The 24,427-nt window shown below is 37.9% G+C and overlaps 1 protein-coding gene across 3 annotated transcripts in view; it reads right to left on the reverse strand.

Moving 5' to 3' along the window:
* VMP1 (vacuole membrane protein 1) overlaps window positions 1-24,427 on the reverse strand; it is a gene marked incomplete at its 5' end in the record, with an annotated part of 103,575 nt that overhangs the window by 3,355 nt on the left and 75,793 nt on the right. For all 3 annotated transcript variants that reach the window (XM_079725875.1, XM_079725873.1, XM_079725874.1), the window contains 2 exons: window positions 15,874-15,935; window positions 20,781-20,897. In XM_079725875.1, coding sequence (XP_079582001.1) covers window positions 15,874-15,935; window positions 20,781-20,897 — 179 coding nt within the window. The remainder of the gene's footprint in view (window positions 1-15,873; window positions 15,936-20,780; window positions 20,898-24,427) is intronic.

Consider the following 24,427-nt stretch of genomic DNA (forward strand, 5'->3'; position numbering starts at 1 on the left):
GAAGTGGGACTTCCCCCGTGGTCCAGTGAGTAATACTCTGCACTCCCAATTCAGGGGGCCTGGGTTCGATACCTGGTCGGGGAACTATATCCCACATGCCGCAACTAAAAAATGGTCCTGCATGCCACAACTAAAGATCCCACATAAATAAGTAAATATTAAAAAAAAAAAAAGACGGAGAAGGGAGGGAGACTGTGGGTTAAGTCCTCTCATAGACTTTTACGTGGCCTTACATTAGTACGATAAACCAGAAGAGCTGTCTCTGAGCTCTGTTGCTGTTTATTAGTAATGATTCTTCTACAAAGGAGCAACAATAGTACAAACTTTCTCTTTAAAACAGATTTCCCTTGGGTAGTTCTTTATATAATGCATAAAGGAATGCAAATAGCTCATCCACTTACACTTCAAATAAACCACATGAATATAAAAAAAAATCCAGTAAAATAAATGCGCAAAAAGATTGGCTTTGAAGATTACAGATTTATAAGAACTTTCCTTCAGAAATTCTTTTGGCTGCAGGCACAGCTTGCAGGATCTTAGTTCCCCGACTAGGGATTGAACCCAGGTCCATGGCAGTGAAAGTGCTGAGTCCTAACCACGGGACTGCCAGGGAATTCCCAGAGATTGATTCTTTCACCCTTAATAACAATAACTTATGTCATTGTTTTAAACTCCCAAGGATGGCTATAGTCAAGCCATTTTTTTTGAAAGTTAAAAAAAACATTTAGAGAGGCTGCAATGATTGTATGCTTATTTGAACAGCTAGGTTGTACAAGAAATGACTTGAAAATTCCCTTTTTGATGTCCTCCAAGAGTTGGGTTCCATTATGTGTCTTGTTCTTTCTTCAGACTTCTAACTTCAGACTGATGTTAAGCAAAAATATGGCTTACAGTTTTCCTCAAATCATTCTTGGGCTCCAGGGTCAAGCCATTATTTAAGGAGAAAATTAAGAACCAAGACCCAATGGTAGAAAGGTTCTACTTTGCTGTTGTTGTTGAGGGGAATGAGGAAGGGACTGGCAACAATCATTCTAGATTCCCTTCAAAATAACTGGAAACCATAAATGATTTGCCATTTTAAGTCCATTAAGACCTACTTTTTTAGCTGATAGAGAATATATGTCATTACACATTTACATGATGTGTAACTTTCAAAGAATTATCTTGGGCTAATGCAGAGATTAATTTTTCAAGGGGCTATGGTGTTTGTTAAATGCTTTAGAGAGTTTCTGGTGGTGGGATGGGAGATTCAGTTTTTCATAAGAGACTAGGAACAGGTGAAAATAGAGAAGTTAAAAGTTTTAACAGCAATATATTAACCAAAACTATTATGAACAAATGCCACATGATCTGAAAAAATCTAAAAAGTTAACATATTTGAAAACTAGGTATTAAGTGTTACATAATGAATTATTTGTCAGGTCCTCTTAATTTTTTAAATATATTCATCAAAATTTTAGTTTTATTTTCATTTCTCTATGACTACAAACAATGGCTTAAGGCCACACATGCCTCAGCTTATACAAAGCACTCTTATACTAAAGTTTTCTTAATTAACATGAAAGTTCTTTAAGTTCTTTAGATAAAAATTGAAATTACAGCTTTCACTCTTAACATACATTTAAAAGAAACAATAACACCATCTCACGACTTCATCCCTCAAGTTATTTTCAAGCAGCAGACAGAGGTAAGAGTCCATTCTGACATTTAGGATTAATTTAAGGTACACACATGAGGAAGGAATAACTTGCATCACAGTTCAGTGTCTTTTTATAGTTGGCTCAGGAAATAACTTAAATGCCATTTTCTGAAAGCCATTAAATTCAGAGTACCTTGTGCACCTGGCTAAGGACCCTCATCTCAACCCATGGTGGGTGGGTGAAGTTCTCCATCTGCCATTAGGTGCTGATTAAGTTCAAAGTATTAGAGTTACTATTTTCCAGTCAGTGGTTGGATTTAAATATACTTAAATTAGCCATAAACAGCCATTTTCTCTAGGTGAGAAAGCCTTAAAGAAGAAAGGAAAAAACAAAGGAAAACAAAAGCAAGAACAAAATTGATCTCATCTACTTTTCCTTGCTGTAGACCTTCAGCATAGTGGGTAAAAAAATTTTTGTGGATAGTAATATCTTGATATTTATTTTCTTGGCACACACATTTTTCAGATAATATAACTCATGAAGAAACAAATTTCCAATAAGTTATTCTAATGGCAATTTTTGAACTTTTGTTACTGATTTTAATAAAGAAACAAACAAACAGAACACCTCAGAAAATGCAAACAAAAGAGGGAAAAAAAGTAAAGAAAAAATTCCACATAAGTCTAATAAACCCACTCAGAGCTCAAAAGTGGTTTCATGGGAACAATATTTTGCCATGCTTATATACCTAAGTATGTGTTAAAACAAAAACAAGACAAACTTCTTTGCAAAATTCTGTCAAGGGCCCTGACCATTATGCAAACAAAATCTATTATTTTTCTATGTTTTTTTAATGCATCTGTGACTCTGTTTGTGGAAATCACTTATCTGATAAGAAATCTGTATTTTAAACTCTCCCCATATTGACTCATTATAAATAAAGGTCTGCATCGTGTTCCCACAAAAAGCCAGAAAATCTACCAGAGGAAGCATCACAATTGGCAGAGGTTGCATAGAGTGGGTGATGTGAGTACTCCAGTTTTTCACAATGCTTACATTTTCATTTTAGGAGCATACACCCATTCCAAAAAATTCATCGGTCATTGTTATTCTGTTTTCAAGGGACTCCTTTCAAATTTTGTAACTCTCAAACAAATTGGTTCACCACATATAAAAAACACACCATTTGATTTACTTTGAATCTCTTCTCCATCACGGACATAGTCATCAATCTAGGACTTTCTATTAAAAGACCTGAAATTTTCCTGTTCATGATTCTGTTTGGATTTTTCCACCCAGATGAGTATTTTTTATAAATATAAAAACACACCATTTGATTTACTTTGAATCTCTTCTCCATCACGGACAGAGCCATCAATCTAGGACTTGCTATTAAAAGACCTGAAATTTTCCTGTTCATGATTCTGTTTGGATTTTTCCACCCAGATGAGTATTTTTTATTATTATGTGCCATCATAAAACTGGGGCACAGTGCTTAATAACATAGAAGTAACATAAACTTCTTAAAACTTTTAAAAAATTGATTTGTCTTGTTTAGCCCTATTTACACAGGGCTAAGCAAGGTTAAGCAGTGGAAATGCCTATGGGAATTAAACAGGTATTAATAAAGTAAAGTTTTAATACAGGTTCTGCTTTCTTAGCCATTTTTTTGGAAGATCTTAGCATTAATGTGATTGTGTAAGTCATATCATTGGCGTTCCAGAAAACATACTGTCTGACATGGATTCCTAGTAAGGCTATAGGGCAGTAAGCCTTTATCTTTCTTAGAAAAAAAAAGTATGGGCAAAAAAAATTTTTTTAACCTTCGTTTCACTATTTGTGCAGTACTTTGAGGCTGATTTATTTAACATTCCTCTAATGATTAATCAGAACATGGAAATAACACTCTCAGGGTGTGGTTAGTTAAACCACAGAAAGCTTATGAATGTGAGAAAATGTTTTTAGAAGAAGATTCAGGTCAGGGGTAGTATTAAAAGAAAGGGAAAGGAAAGGTTTAATCAAGTCTACTGCTGCTATAATTCAGAAAGCATAATAGACATCTTTTGAAGTAGACTACTTTTTGACAGCACCAAAAGCAGCTTTTAAGGGCAGAGGAGCCTAGACCAATGGTCTGCGAACATTTTTGATAGATGTATAATACTTACGCAAATAGTAAAATGTACAAATACAAATTAAAATGGATAAAATATGGATGAAATCTTAAAAATTTTTAAATTGTTACTAAATGTCTTACTAATTATGACAGCTTTCATGCTATCATTAGCAAATATTTCTGATTAATGAGACATAGAAAAAACAATAAATTGCAGCATGCCCACTGTAAGCCCCTTTTGTACCATGGAACTCTTACTCTAACCCTAGCTTATTTTTGTAATCCATGATTTGTGATCTTCTGATATGTGGACTGAGGGAGTGCCAATCAGACTGATGGTAAGCTATATCCTCCATGTATGTATAGCCATATAAATTATATGTACATATACTACCATAATAATGTTATGTACGTTACAAAAATACACAAAAAAGAAAATAACAAAGATGAAAATAAATATAAATAGAAGTTCTATTTTAGTCCCACTCCAATGGTGGAGACCACTGGTTTAGACCAGGAAACTAAACTGCAAGGGGTACAGATACTATACCTTGTTCCCAAAAGGTCAAAAATATCTTAAGGCTTAGTTAGCAGACCAACTCAAGGCAAAACTGTTAGGTAACATATTAGAGAAAAGAAAGCTATTTCTACAAAGATCCAGATTAAGTGTCTCTCTTTTGCTCATCCTTCCATCCTTTATAGTGGCTCCTATAGGCCACTATAAAGAGGGCCTTTAAGAACCTGAATAGCCAAATCTCAAGAGACTGAAATCCTGTGCCCACAGTTAAACTTATATTTATGTTTAAAATGAATATCAGGGTCTTTAGAATTTTCTTTATTGGGTGAGGATCATTGTATGTAAATGTAAATCAATAAGTCAAATTTGACTCCAGAGAATTCTATCAATTGAGATTGAGATTTGTCCTGGGAGCTGAGAAGTAAGTAGAGCCGTAAACAGACTCTTCTAGACTGAAGCTACAGGCTCTTCTGCTAAAGAGATTAAATTTTACAATTAAGGTACTGGTAGGATATATTTTCAGGGATGAAATAAAAGCCCCTCCCTATCCCACCTCCATTACATGCTGATCTGTCTTCTGAACAAAAGAGGCAATGACAGTACGGTAGGTAGAAGTTCAGTGACAATATGGCTTAGCAAGTCCCTTTCTTGATAACAGTCTTATAAATAATTCTTTGTTTTCAGAAACGTGCACATGTTGGTCAAACACCGTAGAGTTAAACACCACACCGCTATAACCAACCCCACCCCCGGCCCTGCCCCCACTGGGCACGGAGGCCAGGATCTAAACAGGCTTAACGGTTAGTACTTTAATGAGTTGTCATTTCCTGTCTGATAAAGATTCTCACAGTATTTAACCACCAGTTTCCCTGGGGCCCCCGACCAATACTAGAACTCTATTCATAGTGACTCAGAATGGATCTCAGACTCCTGGCCTGATTCAACAATGATAGATTTCCCTGCAAATGGAAAAAAAAAAAAAAAAAGTCTTTCCTCCTTAGGTAGACTGCTCAGGAAAAGAGGCAGGCAAGGCAGAGGGGAAGTAGTTTATCAAACAATCTTTCTGAAGAAGCCAAAGGCCATCATGCTAACATCCATTAATATTTAGAGCCTTTCAGTCCTCAGAGATTAGAGAAAGAAAAAAGAAAAAAAGATACAAATTGATCCCTAATTAATCCATTAACCCAGGAATATGACAAGTAAATGAACTGGTGTTGGCTGCAAATAAACATATTTAACCCAGTAAAAATGGGATCCAGTAATCCCATGTGACTGAAATGAAAGAGTTAAAATCTAGGGCTTTCTCATATATATAAGTTTGAATTGATATCGTCTCTGGCACCATCTAAAATTCGTTGTGATTCAACCTCAGGATTTGGGATTAAAACATCTTGAATTTCATTCACAGCTGTGCCCCTTTCAAATTATTAAAACCTCTTTTGTACTCAAGTTAGTCCATTGTGCGCTGAGTAGAATTATAAACACATGACACCATCAGTTTCCTAGCGGCTGTGTAGAAGGAAGACCACTGCTTTATCCAGAAACATCAGATGTACTGTTTCTACTGCCTCACAGCATATTTCCATCATAGGCATCTTTCAAAAAAAGTAACCCTCAATTGTACTTGCTTTTCTTTTTTTAAAAAAATTATTTATTTGTTTATTATTGGCTGCATTGGGTCTTCGTTGCTGTGCGCAGGCTCTCTCTAGTTGCAGTGAGCTGGGGCTACTCTTCTTTGCAGTGCGCGGGCTTCTCATTGCAGTGGCTTCTCTTGTTGCGGACCATGGGCTCTAGGCGCACGGGCTTCAGTAGTTGTGGCACGCGGGCTCAGTAGTTGTGGCACGCGGGCTCAGTAGTTGTGGCGCACGGGCTTAGTTGCTCCACGGCATGTGGGATCTTCCCAGACCAGGGCTCAAATCACGTCCCCTGCATTGGCAGGCGGATTCTTAACCACTGTGCCACCAGGGAAGCCCTGCACTTGCTTATGAACATTTGGAATTGTTTTCTATAAGAATCAGGATGAAGGTAAGACCTCCTTACAATGAGCACATACTCTTTGAAATACGCTGTCATTAAAGGGAAGCTTTTGAAAACAAAACCTCATCTCAGGATTCTGAGTTGAGCAATAGAAGCCCAACAGGCATTTATGTTAACGAATGAGGGCCGAGCTAAAGAAGTGGGTCCACAAGAACCAAGTAAAAGTGATTGACTGCTAAAACAAAACCCTGTTAAAAACCAACGGATTTGTTACAGAAAATGACACACGGATGGCAGCTTTATATGGTGACAAATCCATCTGCGGCTGGTTGGATGACCCCCCGAGTTCTAAGAAAGAAAGAAATCAGCAACAGGGACCCGCAGACCCAAAGGTCAAGAATAAAGAATAGTTTGCGGAATTTCAAATTTAAGGTGAAATAGCACGGAAGCTCACTGGCCTTTATATCATTCAAAGTGGCTTGAGTGTGAGTGAAAAAAGTGACAGTACTGGGCTTCCCTGGTGGCGCAGTGGTTGAGAGTCCGCCTGCCGATGCAGGGGACACGGGTTTGTGCCCCGGTCGGGGAGGATCCCACATGCCGCGGAGCAGCTGGGCCCATGAGCCATGGCCGCTGGGCCTGCGCGTCCGGAGCCTGTGCTCCGCAACGGGAGAGGCCACAACAGTGAGAGGCCCGCGTACCGCAAAAAAAAAAAAAAAAAGTGACAGTACTGAAAAGGAATTTAAACTCATCAAGAAAAATCTAGTTACTCCAACCATTAGGCAGAAACTCGCTAAATGCAGTAGATAACCTTAAAAACAAAAGCCAGGATCTCTGCTCTCAATGAACTTAATCTAGAAGGGTGATGAGAGGGAGAGGAAAAAAAAAATGCATTTAAACCTACAGTACAAAACCCAGTAGGTTTCTCAAAGTAACACCGGTAGTAACTAGTTTCAGCTGTGCCAGGTCACTACAAGTGTGAACAAGGAGAGTAGACAGAAAGAACTCATGCTGACTCCCTATCACATTCACGAGGCAGCCATTTGAAACTAGCACTCCCGTCCAAATCTCCCAACTTCAAGATTACCTCACTGACTTCTACAGCACTCTCTCAATGTCCGTCTTTTCCACCTCAAAAGATCTTGAAATCTTCATTCCAGTTATTTTTTTAATTAATTAATTAACTAATTAATTAATTTTGGCTGCGTTGGGTCTTCGTTGCTGCACGCGGGCTTTCTCTAGTTGCAGTGAGCAGGGGTTACTCTTTGTTGCAGTGCACGGGCTTCTCATTGCAGTGGCTTCTCTTGTACAGGGTCTAGGCGCATGGGCTTCAGTAGCTGTGGCACGCGGGCTCTAGAGCACAGGCTCAGTAGTTGTGGGCATGGCGTTAGTTGCTCCGCGGCATGTGGGATCTTCCCAGACCAGGGCTCGAATCATGTCCCCTGCATTGGCAGCCGGATTCTTAACCACTGCGCCACCAGGGAAGTCCCTTCATTCCAGTTTTGAAGGAAGAAGTGGTTAAGGAGAATAAATCAAACCACTCAGGCTTTTGATCCTATCTCCTTACAGCTCTTACCATTTACATGAATTTAAATATGTTTCAGTTTCCCCATGAAGACAGTGATAGTAAGTACCTTATAGGTTTTATTATGCATATCCATAAAAACAAATGTAAAGCATCTGGCACACTGAGTGCTTACTAAATGTTATATCCAACCCACGTCCTTCCTTTTCTTCATTTGTATTTTCCGTCTCTAGCTTTTTTTTTTTTTTTTTTTTTTTTCTTTTGCGGTAGGCGGGCCTCTCACTGTTGTGGCCTCTCCCCCTGCGGAGCACAGGCTCCGGAGCACAGGCTCAGCGGCCATGGCTCACGGGCCCAGCCGCTCTGCGGCATGTGGGATCCTCCCAGACCGGGGCACGAACCCGCGTCCCCTGCATCGGCAGGCGGACTCTCAACCACTGCGCCACCAGGGAAGCCCCGTCTCTAGCTTTTAACCAGAGTATTTCCCTCAGCCTAAAATGCACAGAGGTCTCTCCTAATAACGAATAAATGAATTCAATTAGTCAACAAGTATTTATAGAACAGTTAAAATGTGTCAGGTATGACCTTAGCCTGACTTTTTCTTTACCCACTATGTAGGTTAATATAATTGGGTTTTAGTTTTCATCATTCTACAGAAATGCTCTAATTATGGTTAAGAGTAACTTCCTAATACAATGTCCATTTCTCACCTTACAGTCTAACTCCAGAGTTCTTGCTTTAACCTTTAACTATCTGCCTCCCAATATCTATAAGAAAAATACAAAGGAGTTAAGAGTCAAAAGAGAAGACAAACTACAGGAAGAGGACATGAAAAAGAAGGAGTTTTCTACCTGAAGTACAGAAGATTATATTAAAATCAGCATGTACAACTGATTCTCAGCAGCTGGGGTCTTAAAACCTCTGTATCCTCCTCCGATTAATACAGTTATTTGTGTTCCACACTTCCATAACTTTTTCTGATTATTTTACAATGATCAAAAAAAGTCAAAGAGAATCAAATACATAAAGCAGGTTTGTGTATTTTAAAATGAAAGGGTAGGGACTTGCCTGGTGGTGCAGTGGTTAAGAATCCACCTGCCAATGCAGGGGACACAGGTTCAAGCCCTGGTCTGGGAAGATCCCACATGCTGCGGAGAAACTGAGCCCATGCACCACAACTACTGAGCCTGCGCTCTGGACCCCGTGAGCCACAACTACAGAGACCACGTGCCACAACCACCAAAGGCCACGTGCCTAAAGCCTGTGCTCTGCAACAAGAGAAGCCACTGCAATTAGAAGCCTGCGCACTGCAACAAAGAGTAGCCCCCTCTCGCCGCAACTTAGAGAAAGCCCGCATGCAGCAATGAAGACCGAACACAGCCAAAAAAAAAAAAAAAATAATAATAATAATAAAATAAAATGAAAGGATAGATTTTCTTTCTGTAGAAGAAAAAGTCCAGACCAATATAGCTCATTCTGACCACTTACAGAGTGAGGAACAAGAAACAACACTAAGATTCAAGCACTTAATTACTCACTGGTTGAAATGATCTCTTTTGCCACAGGCAAGTCCGACTCTTGAGGTCAAATGTCAAGTTAACTTAGAAATAGAAGACAGCAAAGAGGAGCACGGAACATTCTGTATCTGGTAAAAAGTCCCTGCCTGCTCCAGCTAACCCCATCCCCCGAGTTCAATGACTGAGTTATGGAAATTTTCTTGTGTGGTAAAACTGGGGACTTTGTCTTCCAATAAGACTTTGGCAACCTGACAATGAGCCAATGTTCTGCATATGGTTTGTTACGAGTCATACACTTAATGTTATTTTCTGGGAATTCTCATCCTCTATTTGGTGAGAATATCAGAACATGTCATTTTAATCATGATGTTCAAGTTAGACTTGGTCATGCTCTTTAAGAAATATGTCCAGGTCTCTCTCATTGGAGAAAATCTAAAATTAAATAAAAATAAGTTTAAAATCTTAAGAAAAAAGAAAGAGAGCAAGAATGAAAGACTGCAAAAAACGTAATGCCTTTGAAGCTCTAAAGTCCCCTGGTTCTTTGGTTCTGTCCTCTGACTTACTTCAGCTTAGGATATCAGAGAGTGAAAAACCCCATTACATGCCTAATCTTTTTTCAGAACCTTTTCTCTGTCCTCTTGCCAAACATACCATAAACCAAAAGGCTTCTTCAAGGCTATTATCTGTTCTAACCTTTCAGAATATGTAACTGATTCGTTACATCTATTCAGATTTTCATATATAACTAGACAAACCCTTTGATTTAGGAATAGGTAATAGGGATACCTTTCCCTAAACCCAGTGATACTAATGATTACTTTCCAGAACTGTCCAAGAAATAAATCTACAAATAATTATTTCTGGTCAAGGGAGGGGAATTATTTACTCTTAAAATGACAATAAATTTTGGAGGTAGGGCTTATATTCTCTCTGGGACCTTAGGACTGTCATACCATGATATACTATACTAAAAATACCACAGTCCAAAGGCACACTTATGCAGCTGGGCCATTCCACAGTTACACTGAGACTAGAAGCCGTTTGGGGAAAGGGGTATTTCTTTCAGTCATCAGTATAGCATTCAAACCTGTATAAAACTGATCCTAAACCTCACCACCAGAGATGTAATGGTCAACACTAAATAATTCTTTCCCTGACACCTGGGGAGGTGAGTAGCCTGACATGGCGGGCCACAGGCACACCTGCCTAGACAAAATTTGACCCTAGACAAAAAACTAAGTTAACTTATCACAATGAAGGTTATCTTACTTATGTCCAGTCTCTCTTTTATTCACCTTTTCCCTCTTTTATGTTGTCCCTTTTATCATATTCTAGGTTCCACTATGTGCTCATCTATCTTGCACTAAGAAATGCTCACAGAAGCATTGTTCAAAACTGTAAAAAAAGGACTTCCCTGGTGGCGCAGTGGTTAAGAATCCGCCTGCTAATGCAGGGGACACGGGTTCGAGCCCTGGTCCGGGAAGACCCCACATGCTGCGAAGCAACTAAGCCCGTGCGCCACAACTACTGAGCCTGCACTCTAGAGCCCGTGCTCTGTAACAAGAGAAGCCACCGCAATGAGAAGCCCGTGCACCACAACGAAGACCCAATGCAGCCAAAAAAAAAAAAAAAGAAGTAGATAGTAATAACAATTGTATATAAAGTGCTCACTATGTTTAATAAATAGTACCCTCAAGAATTATTTGTATAATCTTTGATGAAAAACTTTGTCCTGATAAAAGGTGTTTTACTGATCAGAGAGTAAAGAAATGGGTACTTCCTTTAAGGAGAAGTAGGCCTTCCCTCAGTCTTCTCTGAGAGCATACAAAGTAGTCACCTAGCAGGCTATCTTTTGATTCACAGTCGGTAGAAACTTTGAAAAATGAGATGAGAACACAGGCAACATAAAAATTGAGAGGGGGCTTCCCTGGTGGCACAGTGGTTGAGTGTCCGCCTGCTGATGCAAGGGACACGGGTTCGTGCCCCGGTCTGGGAAGATCCCACATGCCACGGAGCGGCTGGGCCCGTGAGCCATGGCCGCTGAGCCTGGGCGTCCAGAGCCTGTGCTCGCAACGGGAGAAGCCACAACAGTGAGAGGCCCGCATACCGCAAAAAAAAAAAATTGAGAGGAAAGGCATTTAAAAAATCCACATGCCTTAGAATTTTAAATCACTTGATATGAGTACATTTCAACTAAACTGTAAGATATTTTGAGACAGGACATTTTACATTTTGACTGGAAGTTGTAAAGATTACCAGTGGCCTCCTGAACTGGGGAAGAAATGCTACTCAAAGAAAATATATTATTTGAGAGGACAGCAGCTAAAAGTGGATGCAGAGAGGAAATAAATAACTGGCCTGTGGAAGAGTTTATATTCAAACCTAGATTGGTTTTGTCTAAAGCCTGTGGGTTCTTTTCATATTTCACTCCATAGCTGTCCTTACTCTTGGGATTCATTTTTCATTCTTCCTTGCCTTAGTATCTCATAATTTTATTTTAAATTTGAACTGTTGCTGACTTTTTCTTGGTCTTTTCTTTTGATTTTTATTCTACCATGGCAATTCACCACCCTCTTAATTGTGGGCACATAGTTTTAAACATCCTTCAAAAGGATTCTAGGACTTCCCTGGTGGTGCAGTGGTTAAGAATCTGCCTGCCAATTTAGGGGACATGGGTTTGATCCCTGGTTCGGGAAGATCCCACATGCCGTGGAGCAGCTAAGCCCGTGCGCCACAACTACTGAGCCTGTGCTCTAGGGCCTGCATACCACAATTACTGAGCCCATGTGTTGCAACTGCTGAAGCCTGCACGCATAGAGCCCGTGCTCCGCAACAAGAGAAGCGACCGCAATGAGAAGCCCGCGCACCGCAACTAAGAGTAGCCCCCACTTGCTGCAACTAGAGAAAGCCCGCGCGCAGCAACAAGACCCAACACAGCCCCCCGCAAAAAAAAAGACTGTATTCCAAACTTTCTAGTTTAGTTTGATGATTTGCCATATATATATATATATATATATACACACACACACCATTTATATCAGTAGTTTTAACAGTGAAAAGGGAGAACTAACAATCAAAGGAGAATGTTTCTATAGAAAATTACATGTAGTATTTTCAGTTCAGCTCAACAATGAGTCTAGGGAATCAATCTGACTGTTCTTCCCTTTTCTGAAATAAATTGCTAAGCTATTTATTATGATATAAAAGAACAAATTTAGGTCTTCTAAAAATTCATTCTCCTAGTTTAACTCAATTTTCAGTCTAGGTTTGGCGATACTATTTATTATCATTTATTATCATCTGATCACTTATATAGTATTTCCTACTTCAAAATGTAGGAAAACAAACCATGTCAAGCTCAATTAGAGAATCTGATTAAAAGATAATTTTATTACAGACTAAGATGAAAAAGATACCCATTAGCATGTGGTAATAAAGAATTATTATTACAGCTAAGTCTAATTATTTATACTGCTTAATAGTTTATCTAGAAAAGAAGTTGATGGGTAATCCCTGTAGACAGTACTGGGGAAAAGATGAAGATATCAGGATGTTGCAACATTTGTCTCTTGCAAACAGTTTTTAAAATATGACGCACGCAAAACAAAACAAAACCACCACCCATTCCAGTAGGCCTTGAATATCTTAGAATAACTTTATGCAAAACCATCTTTAAGAAGAATCACTGGAATTTTTTTTTTTGAGGGGCTGTGCTAGAGGAGATAGTTAAGGGGAGGGACTACTGATTTTTTTAAAATTAATTAATTAATTAATTAATTAAATCTTGGCTGCATTGGGTCTTCGTTGCCGCGTACGGGCCCTCTCTAGTTGCGGCGAGTGGGAGCCACTCTTCGTTACAGTGTGCGGGCCTCTCACTGCAGTGGCCTCTCCTGTTGCAGAGTATGGGCTCTAGGCAAGTGGGCTTCAGTAGCTGTGGCACGTGGGCTTAGCTGCTCCACGGCATGTGGGATCTTCCCGGACCAGGGCTCGAACCCGTGTCCCCTGTATTGGCAGGAAGACTCTCAACCACTGCGCCACCAGGGAAGCCCAGGACTACTGATTTTGAAAAACATAAGGAATAAGAAATTCTAACTTTGATACATTGGCCTTAGCTTAAAGATACGTTTATTGCTATTTACTGTAGTTAATTAATATAATTTCTTAGAAACTCCAAAGGCTGGGTTAACAGAAGAATCTGGGCTCTACAAATAATTTGCTGATTCTTACTGACCAGATCTTTATTTGGACACCACCTGTTCATTTAATCACCAGATATTTATCAAGCACCTACTATGCGTCAATCAAGATGCCAGATGCTATGGACACAACAGCGAACAAAAATAGGCATGGCCTCTGCCATTAAGAAGTTTACAGGTTAGTTGTAAAAGGACAGTAATCATACACCCTCAAACATGAATGTAAAAATACAACTGTCAGTGCATGTAGTACATACTGCTGAGAAAAGAGGTCCCTAGGAAAGAGGGTAATTGTGACCTAGTCAGGGAAGGTGTTTTTGTGAATATAGTAGCTGAAATCCAAAGGACATTATCTAGGCCAGTGGTTCTCAATGGAATTGGTGGTGACAGTGGCGGTTTACTTGCCATGGAACATTTGGCAATGTTTGGGGACATTTTTGATTGTCACAACTGGGAGACACTATTGGCATCTCGTGAGTAGAGGAAAAGGACGCAGCTAAATATCTTACAATGCACAGGACAGTCCCCCACAACAAAGACGTCTTATCTGGCCTAAAATGTCAATAGTGCCAAGGTTGAGAAACCCTGAACAGGGCAAAGGGAAAAGCCTGAGCAAAGACCAATGGTGAGAGACTCAAGCAGAGAAAACTATAGGGGATAGCTCATTCAAGGCTATAGAGACCCTGTAAGGAGTTTTAGCTTTATCTTAAGAATGAAGGGGAAAACAAGTGAAGGGTTTCAAGAAGTGGAGGAACTGGGGAGTGAGGACAGTGGTGGCGACAGGCTCAGATATGATTTTTACAAGGTTACGAACTGCAGTATGATGAAGTGATTGGAAGGAAATGGAACTGGATGTGGGTGTTTGAGATAGGTAGCTAACTAATATAACTTCTTAGAAGCTCCAAAGGCTGGGGAAACAAAAGGTGGTAGTGGTGAGGATGCAGAAGTAGCTGGAAAACTTCCTGCTATAAATGTTCAGTATGGAAAAAGGAGAAAGAAAGAACGTAGGATGCTGCATGCAAAGTCATTCCTACAACGTGTGGGTCTGTGTGGTTTGTGTGGTAGTCCTATGTGTCCCTCAGAATTCTCTCAAGGTGGCACAATAATCTCTAGGAACGGATGAAATGTCTTCTTATTTTAAAAAAAAGGGACAAGAATATTCCCTCTTTCTTTTCGAATGTGATATATGGTGACTTATAAGCCACTTTGTAAGAATTCAGGCAACAAAAAACTGGAGTAATTAAAATTTAATTTACAAGCCAGAATCCATATTTCTAATCAGAAGCTTAGGAAGTAATAAAATCATTAGCTGGCTCCACCGAGTATATTCTCAAGAATATGTTTTTCCTCAATTATTACATTAATACCTAAGTAGAAAATATTAAAAACTATTTTATCATAGAAAAATCATACATAGAAAAGAGTAAGTATAATATATAGTACATGGTTCAAAGAATAAAACTAATACTCATGAACTTACTACCAAGTGGCAGCTGTTTAATAGTGAAAAATTTCATAAAGGTCTTGTTTTATAAATGGCTTTTAAAATAAAGATTTGTGTTAAAACTACATAAAGGGCATTCCAACTTAACACTTTTCCACCATAGGGCAGTTACGCTATTAAATGAAAAGAAAACCTCTCACATGTAAACATTGAATAAAAAATCATATATTAAAAAAAAAAGGGTTCATTTAATATCTGGTAGGATTCACATTCCAGTTGACATTAATTTGATTAACTAAACAGGTCTTTCTTTACTGTTTTATTAAACTAAACTCCAAAAAATTTGTGACACTGTCATTTAAAGCGTATGTTAAAACTGGTCTTACTTCTTTAAACACAAAAATAAATGCTTTGGATAGTTTAGCCTTTTAAAATGGCCTAATTTTTCTCTAGTGAAGTAATAGATTCATAACACATATTTTGGTAATATCTTATCATGCCTTATTTAATGAAATATTAATATTTTATGTAAGATTTATATATAAATGAAATACAACTGTGAATCTGGCATCCAATTTTGGCTAAAAGTCATAGCATTGTACCAAAGCACCATTAAACTCTAACTATATACACATGTCTTTTACATAAAGAGAATTTCATACTTCTTTGGAGGGGCAAGTCTCAAACTGCAAAGCTTCTTTTAAATCAAGAATTATATGACTTGATACATGTTTGGTTTAAAATTAAACAAGGATAATCTGAGCTTCATCCTTCCCTGCTGTAGGGAATGAGGTTCATCTTCAATTTAAATAATAACAGGGCAAAAGATTTTTCCTTCTCAAAAAATAAAGAGCTATCACAAAAATTCTATACCAATAAAGTCTTTTTTATACATTTCCTCCCATTCAAACCATGATGATATTAATATTAGTCCTTAAAGAATTACTCACCCAATGAAAGCCACCATCTGTTCCACTATGTGTTTGCTGAATGTTACGATAACGAAGATTTTCTGTAAAGAAAATGCCAGTTAAAATAAATATTTCTCATCAAAAAATATATATGTATAAATTCACAATTCTGATTAATAGTCTAAAAAGGTGACCATGCTGCTGCTAATTGCAATTAAAAAAATTTTTAAGAAACAAAACAAAACACCATTTGACAAATGCTATGTACTTTGTATTTTAAAGATGTTTTTCCTTAAGCACAGTTCTAGTCTTGCCAGGATACGTGACCATGTCTGAGGGAGAAATGTGAGTCATGAAACCCAAGGCTGGGTGGATGTTCCACATGTTCTATGTGTTTTATTTTAATTTATTTATTTATTTTTGGCTATGTTGGGTCTTCATTGCTGTGCGTGGGCTTTCTCTAGTTGCAGAGAGCGGGGGCTACTCTTCTTTGCGGTGCGCGGGCTTCTCATTGTGGTGGCTTCTCTTGTTGCAGAGCACAGACTCCTGGCATGCGGGCTTCAGCAGTCGTGGCATGTGGGCTCAGTAATTGTGGCTCATGGGCTTAGCTACTCCGCGGCATGTGGGATCTTCCTGGACCAGGGCTTGAACCCGTGTCCCCTGCATTGGCAGGTGGATTCTTAACCACTGTGCCACCAAGGAAGCCCGTTCTATGTGTTTTAGAATGGTGTATACAACTAAAGTCATGGGTTCCCATATAGCCCCCACCACTGAAATTAAAGCTTATCAGCCTGATGATAGGTGTCTGGGCTAAATCTAATCAAGAGGATCTTTGAAAAGACTATGTCCTTCCTGGAAAGTTCTTATAAAAGTATCACGAAAGTTCCATTCTCATATCCTGAATGAGCTTGGAATTTCAGGCTTAGGGTGCAAGCAAAGGCATCAACAAGTTTTGGGGGATCTTTATTAGACCTGTGTCATTGTCAATTTGGTATTACTGAGGTATTCTTCATTAATTAAAGATGTTGATACTTAACTTACAAGTAAAGATGCCTTTAGGCTAACAGGTAGCAAATATTTTCAACTCAACAAATATTACAAAAAGTACTTACTATGGATAATATAAGCATTATTAAGGGCTTTCAGGGAACACAAAGATGGGAAGAATACTTCAATACCCTGAAGAAATTAAAAAATTTTTCTATACGTAGTAGAAAGATGGTTAAGTACAAAAGATATACATATAAACTGTAAATGTCATTAGCAGTGAAAACAATGTGTTACAGAAGTTGAGAGAAAGAAAAGGTCACATAAGTACAATTAATTAGAGATTCAAGAAGGTCATATTAAGGTTTAGCTTTAAAGGACTGATAATAATTCTCTGAATAAATATGAGTAATTCTAGCTTCTCTCTCCCAGTTCCTGATAACAAACTCTCCAGTGCTTTGTTACTGTTGTTAAATAGTAACTATAGCCTATGTAACCAAATGGGAGGGAAGAGAAATAAAATAAATAACAATAGTCTTCTGTTTAGCCATCCATTATGAATCTCAGGAAAGTGGCTAATTCAGACTGAAGCTCATTATTTCAGGTAGAAGACTAATAAGGCAATGATATTTTCTTAATGTCCTACAGTTAACAAAGACATTGGCAGCTGCACAGCTGGATATGTGTGAGGAAATAAGACTAAAAAAATAAGTTCACAGTCCTTTTTGGTGTTTGTTTATGTATCTATTAATATGAAAAAGGTATTTACCTATCTCATGAAAAAAGTAAGCACATATAGATATCAAACAATTACAAGATGGATTATTTATCAACAATCCTACACAAAAGGTGTATGAAGATTATGAAGCTAATAAGACAATTACAAGAGATCATTTAGGGAGAAAAGCATTAATATACGGGGACTCTTCTAGTATCCATACTAAAAGCCAGTTAATTGGAGCTATAAATCTTTTACTAAGAAACAGAGCTAATGGTTTGCCTCTCAGTGATTTCACCACCATGTGTTCCCTACCATCATTTCCTAACATTCAAAATAAGCCAATGCCCAGATAATTGCACAATTTCATTTCTTGAAAACAAAACAAGACTTTCTTCTTATATATAACAGCTTGAAAATTCACTGTGCTGGGCAAGACATTTAAGAACGTATGTCTCAGAATCATTCAGGCTTGAGGTCTGGGTTGGGGATTCTACCAAATAAACAAAAGGCACAGATCCCCAAAGAGCCCAGTCAGCCATGTCAACCATGTGCACAGAGGAAATAAGGGTAGAGTAGGAATAATAATAAGAAAAAGATGTGGGTGTAGGGAACTAATGGTGCCAGAATGAACAAAGAAGAAACTATATATCTATAAAAGAAGGGTCCTGGGCTTCCCTGGTGGTGCAGTGGTTGAGAGTCCGCCTGCCGATGCAGGGGACGTGGGTTCGTGCCCCAGTCCGGGAAGATCCCACATGCCACGGAGCGGCTGGGCCCGTGAGCCATGGCCACTGAGCCTGCGCGTCCACAGCCTGTGCTCCGCAACAGGAGAGGCCACAACAGTGAGAGGCCCGCGTACCACAAAAAAAATAAAAAAAATAAAAAAATTAAAAAATAAAAGAAGGGTCCTCCGATGGAAAGAAGCATCTTAGACTGATTCATATATTAAATATTTACTGAGTGCCAACTACATGCCAGATGCTATTCTAGGCACTAGAATACCTTAGGGAGCCAAGAAACAAAAACCTCTGCCCTCATGGAGCTTATATTTCTGTACACGTGTGTGTGGCGGTAGGGGGAAAGTTGAAAGGCAATAAATAATACACATGATAAGTAAATTATATGGTACATGAAATATTATATGAGTATGTTGACTCCTTATTTTCTTCATCATTTAGGAGAAAGGAAATATTTCTAAGGGAACTTCTACAGGCTGAGGAATTGAACTTGTCCAGTAGAAAGAGAAATCCTTAATTAACATTATTAGGTGGGCTGATTTCAAACTTTTAGGGGAGGTTTAAAAGATAGCACGATTTTCGTTTGAATTCTAGTCCCTCCCATCTATGAAATGGGGATAATAACCACCTCACAGGATTGTTCTGAGATAACCAATGCAAACTGCCTGGCACAGGTCCTGATAAACAGCAGGTATTCAACAATTCAGTTTTTGTGATCATATAAATACAGTTAAGAAGGCATTGCAAAAGAGTGGAAAGAACACTGAACTTGAAGCTGACTCAGGTTCAAATTCCAGCTGTTACTTATTCTTTTAGGCAACTACTACCTATTTCCCTCTCTAAGTTTGATAATTACAAAATGGGAGCAGTAATTTCTCTATCCCAGGATTGTAAGAATTAAATCGGGTGGCATACACTAAGTACTTTAAAGTGTGGAGTACTATATTAAAACATTAAGCATTATTATGATAACTTGAAAAAATCGACTGAGAATGTTAAAAAAATATACTATTTTTGAATATGCTATAATGAAAGGTCCGATAAGTTACATACCCTATAACTATAGGGTACTTTTAGCATAATATATTTTACCGTATTTTATAGAAAGTTAGTACATAAAGCAGGGTGCATTAAATTTATGGATTCCTAGAAAAGTTGCTGTTATAAAGGGAATTAAAATAATCTGTTATTGTTCCTTAGGTATTAATACTTTCAAAGGACTTCAAAAAGCTAAATGATTTTATCATTTGAAAAACCCTATTATAGTATTTTAAATCTTTCCCAAAGTAACTAGCATTCCAGTATTTAAAAACCCATCGTCATTGAACAACACACTTAACGTAAGTAGGAGGAAATTATATTCCTTGAAGGAGGAAAAATAAAGCCTTGAAATTCTGAGTGATTAGCATGGCCAGAGAATAGATGACAAGCTCAATAAACTCATCCTAAATGCCAAAGTCTAATATGAGAAACTGGGCAGGTAGAAGCAGCTGAAGTTTTCCTTTTTCATTCTTCTCTTCTAAGAACTGGAGGTAAAGAGGTGGTAAGCAGAAACTTGGGGGATAGACGTGCTTTTAATTATTACGGAATCAGACCAGGGCACAGACACTACTCACTGTTCTTGCCCTTCCTTTGGTGAATGCTTCCTTCCTGCAAACCTCATTAATGAAGACATTCTTTCCACGTTAATTTTATTTTATTCTAGTAAGATTTGCCTTTTATACCACACCTATCGATTCGTATCACAGTCCTAGAAGCATATATCTATTTCCTCTCATTTAAGTTACTGGCCTCTTTTCTCTCCTCTATTTACACACAAACACACACACACACACACACACACACACACACACACACACAGCCCTACCCTAAAGATTTTGTTAAGAGTGTCTTTGAAGACCAACAGATTCTCACATCTCTAACCAAAACCCACATCTCTTCGCCTCCTCAGGGCCCCCTTTCTTCCCCATTGTCCACATTAACATCTGGCTGGTATTTTGTAAAGGATATTTGTGCCTTGAGAGGAAGTGTTATATATAGAATGTGTGAAAGAAAAGTAGAATTAATGAAAGGGAATACTTCCTCAGCCTATGGTCAGTAAGGATAAAACATCTTTGGACTACGTATGTTAATATGGTGTGCATTTTCCTATACAGGAACACTATTTTTGTTTGGTAAAATTCTTGGATAAACAGTTTCACAAGGCAAAAGTGAAATAAAGAAAGAAAGAGAGAAAGGAAGAGAGGGAGGAAAAAAGAAGGAAAGAAATAAAACAAGGAAAAAAATAATAAAGGGGAACAACTTTCCAATAGGAGTAGGAAAACCTGCCCGAAATCCACTAACTTCCAAATGATGTTCCGTGGCTGAATACCTAAGCATGCTACCAACAAAGAAGCAGAACCAAAATCTTAACAATTTGCCTTGGAGAGAGCAAGGGGAATATGTTTTCAGTGTCTTTTAAGGGGTTCATCATCATTAAACAGGGAGTCAAAGGGTATAATTACCTGGATATGCATTTTAATTATTGCTTTTCCAATCAGGGTTGCACCAAAGAAAGTCCAAAAAGGTACAAGAAAGTGTCCACATGTTATTCCAGCCAGATCAAACAGAGGATTTGGAATCTATTTAAAAAAAGAAAAAATTAAAATGGAACATCCATATATAATCCCAAAAACAGTTTAATTTTACCACCTATAGGTGTGTGGAATTATGTGTTAAGCCTTGTCTACCACTGGAAAAAGAGGTATGGGTTCCCTGATCAGTACTAGACTGTCTGGATAGTTAGACAAGTATTCTAATGTCTCTATTAAGTTGTGTCACATATTCATCCCAGGTGGTTGTTTAATTTGTTCAAAGCAAACACAGCTGTCCTTTTGTTTGCATTACTTATGACTAATGCCCCATAAATATACTTTTTTTCATCACATTAAAACTGGATAAAGCCAATGGATCAACAGGAATTTAATTCCATTCAGTAGATACTTGACCATTTGGTAGCTGTTTTATAAGGTGAGGTATAAATGAAGAAAAAGATTATCTAGAAAGTACTCACATCTACAGAAAACATTCTTGTAAATTCACAAATACATTTATAGGTGGCCGTGCTTTAATTTCTCAACATAAAGTAAAATACAAATAATGAATTTTTTTTATCTAGGACAGCCCAAGGCCATGGGGTCATGTGATTCATTCTAGGAAGAAAATCAAGGGTGGAAATACAAGAGCACAGATTCAGATGTTGTGAATACTCAGTCCCAGACAAAGAAGTGATTCACAACAAATACCTTTTCTGAACATTCCCACATTTCAAGAATGCTAATAGATAATTTCATGTAAAAATGCAAAGAAACCACAAGCTCTTTTTGAGCACTTCATCCATTTTTCTCCCACAGAGGTACTCTTGTCCTTGTGTCTGTTGGTGGAACCATTTATAAGCTAATTAATTTATATAATTTTGTGTTTGGGCTTTCAAATAAAAGCCCAGTTGTTTAAAAGATATTTGTTACAAATGTTCTTTCAAAAACAATGACATATCTAAATCAGAATTCAAGTATTCTTCTGTTAATAACACTCAGATTCAATAGCTCAATTTTTCTTATCTAAATTCAAATGCTTTACATAATTTCATCTGTCTTACAACCATTTAATAACAATGTCACTTCTACATCCTTACAATTGTCATTTCTTATATTTTCTCATATGACTCTCACAACTCCATGAATTAAAATTTTAATTGTTTTCCTTTATTATCAGGCTCCACAGCACATTGAAATGGAAATTAAAGTATACAAGATATGTAATCAGAGTAGATAAAAATTAGAAGTTTTATGTTGGATACTCTCAGAAGAGCATAATCAATGAATTTGTTGTTACATATGCATGTTACTTATCCTTTTTTTAAATTGTTAACTAAATACACAGAAAGGAAGATTAGAATTAAAAGAACTATTAAGTAGCTTTGAGATTTTCCCTCAATTACGAGCTTTACCTTAGTTTAAATATTAACAACAAAATAACTAATTAATAAATAAACTTCTGGGCTTCTCTGGTGGCACAGTGGTTAAGAATCCACCGGCCAATGCAGGGGACACGGGTTCGAGCCCTGGTCCGGGAAGATCCCACGTGCTGCAGAGCAACTAAACCCATATGCCACAACTACTGAGCCTGAGCTCTACAGCCAGTGAGCCACAACTACTGAGCCCGCGTGCCACAACTACTGAAGCTCGCGTGCCTAGAGCCTGTGCTCCACAACAAGAGAAACCACCTCAATGAGAAGCCCACGCACCACAATGAAGAGTAGCCCCCACTTGCCTCAACTAGGGAAAGCCCGTGCGCAGCAACAAAGACCCAACGCAGCCAAATATAAACAAAATAAATAAATAAATTTATAAAAAACAAAAACAAACTTCTTCCTACCTTACCCTCTACTTACTTCTTACCTTAAATCAAGTACACATAATTTTAATACTTTAATATAAGTATTAACAATTTCCTAGTAAAAAGTTCTTAGAAGGTCAAATCGATCTATTAATTTATGTTGGCTATTGACTATTCCTAGTCAAATATAAAGAAGATTGGCTAGTATAGAAAGTGGAATTTTAGCAGGGAAGACACAGGCATAGATGAGTGCCAAAGAATAAATATTTTTTGCTTTAATAAATCAAAGGTTCTTGTATTTTCCCCAGGAATAATGAAAGCTAACTTTTATTGAATTGTTAGGTACTTTTCTAAGGTTTCTACATCATCAACTCACTTAATTTCCAAAACAATGCTATATGATATTACATCCATTTTATAGACAGGAAAAGTGAGACAGACAGATTAAACAATCTGTCCAGTATTAATGGCAGCAGAGCATGATTTCAGGATTTCAACCCAGGCAACATGGCTCTCACACTGTTCTCTTAGCTTCTAAACTAAGGACATTATCATTCTTTAGGCCTCTCAGCTTAATCCTATTCTGCTGGGCTTCCACAGCACCTTTCACTTATTATTGTATTTAAACTGTCTCCCTCACTAGACTTAAGGATCCTTGAGGAAAGGGAATACAGCTTTCACTTCTTCATCTAAGCACTCAGGGGTTGATACAAAGCTGATGAATAACAACAAAAAATGGTTGAGCTCTGTCTTAGTTCGCCTTCCAGGCACTGTGTTAGTTCATATATATCTTAAATCCTCACATCAACCTTTGTAATGAGTGTCTTACTGCCTCATTAAAAAAAAATTTTTTTAATTTATTCATTTAGCCTGCACTGGGTCTTAGTTGCGGCATGTGGGATCTTCATTGTGGCATGCGGGATCTTTAGTTGCGTCATACATGAGGGATCTAGTTCCCCGACCAGGGATCGAACCTGGGCCCCCTGCATTGGGAGTGCGGAGTCTTACCCACTGGACCACCAGGGAAGTCCCTATTGCCCCATTTTAAACATTAGAAAACTAGGGCTCAAGGAGAGTAAATTGACACTGAGACTACATAGTTAAGAGGCAAACCTGGTTTAGGAACCCAAGTAAGCCTGACTCCAAAGCCAATTCTCATCCCACTACATCACACTACAACATACCTATACATTGCTCAAATAGTTGAGATCAATATTGTGATAAAGAGCTTCTACATTGAAAAGAAAAGTTAGATTACAAAAATTTCTAGTATTGCCAGGGTCAAAAGATAGTAATTGAGGCACATGTATAGTTTAGAATCTCTCTAGAATGTTGATAGCACATTAGACATTTTGGCACCAAATGTCTTCCCTTTTTGTCCATTTACTTTGCTAAGGTGAGGAAAGGGGTACTCAAGGATATATTCAAGTTCTAATACATAATGGATAAAGTAACTGTGGGTCAGTAGACAATAATTTTCTGAATTTTACTTATAATTGCAGCTTTTATCATATCAACTAGATGCATCTAGTTATTCTGGTCAAATCTACCACTGAACTACCAAGAATTGTGTACAGACTACCAAAGAAAACTTTGACCAAAACACCCCATTTCAAATGTAACTGTATCTATTATATTAGAAAAGGACCAGGATAAACACCAACTCATCAAGGAATGTCAATTTCATAAATCTGAAATTTGAGACATTAAGTTATTTTTTATAGTTATTTTTTTATAAACAGTAACTTTTTATTTTTTTTTAATTTTATTTTTA

The sequence above is a fragment of the Hyperoodon ampullatus genome, assembly GCF_949752795.1.
Source record: "Hyperoodon ampullatus genome assembly, chromosome: 19".
In the NCBI taxonomy this organism is placed as follows: Eukaryota; Metazoa; Chordata; class Mammalia; order Artiodactyla; family Ziphiidae; genus Hyperoodon; species Hyperoodon ampullatus.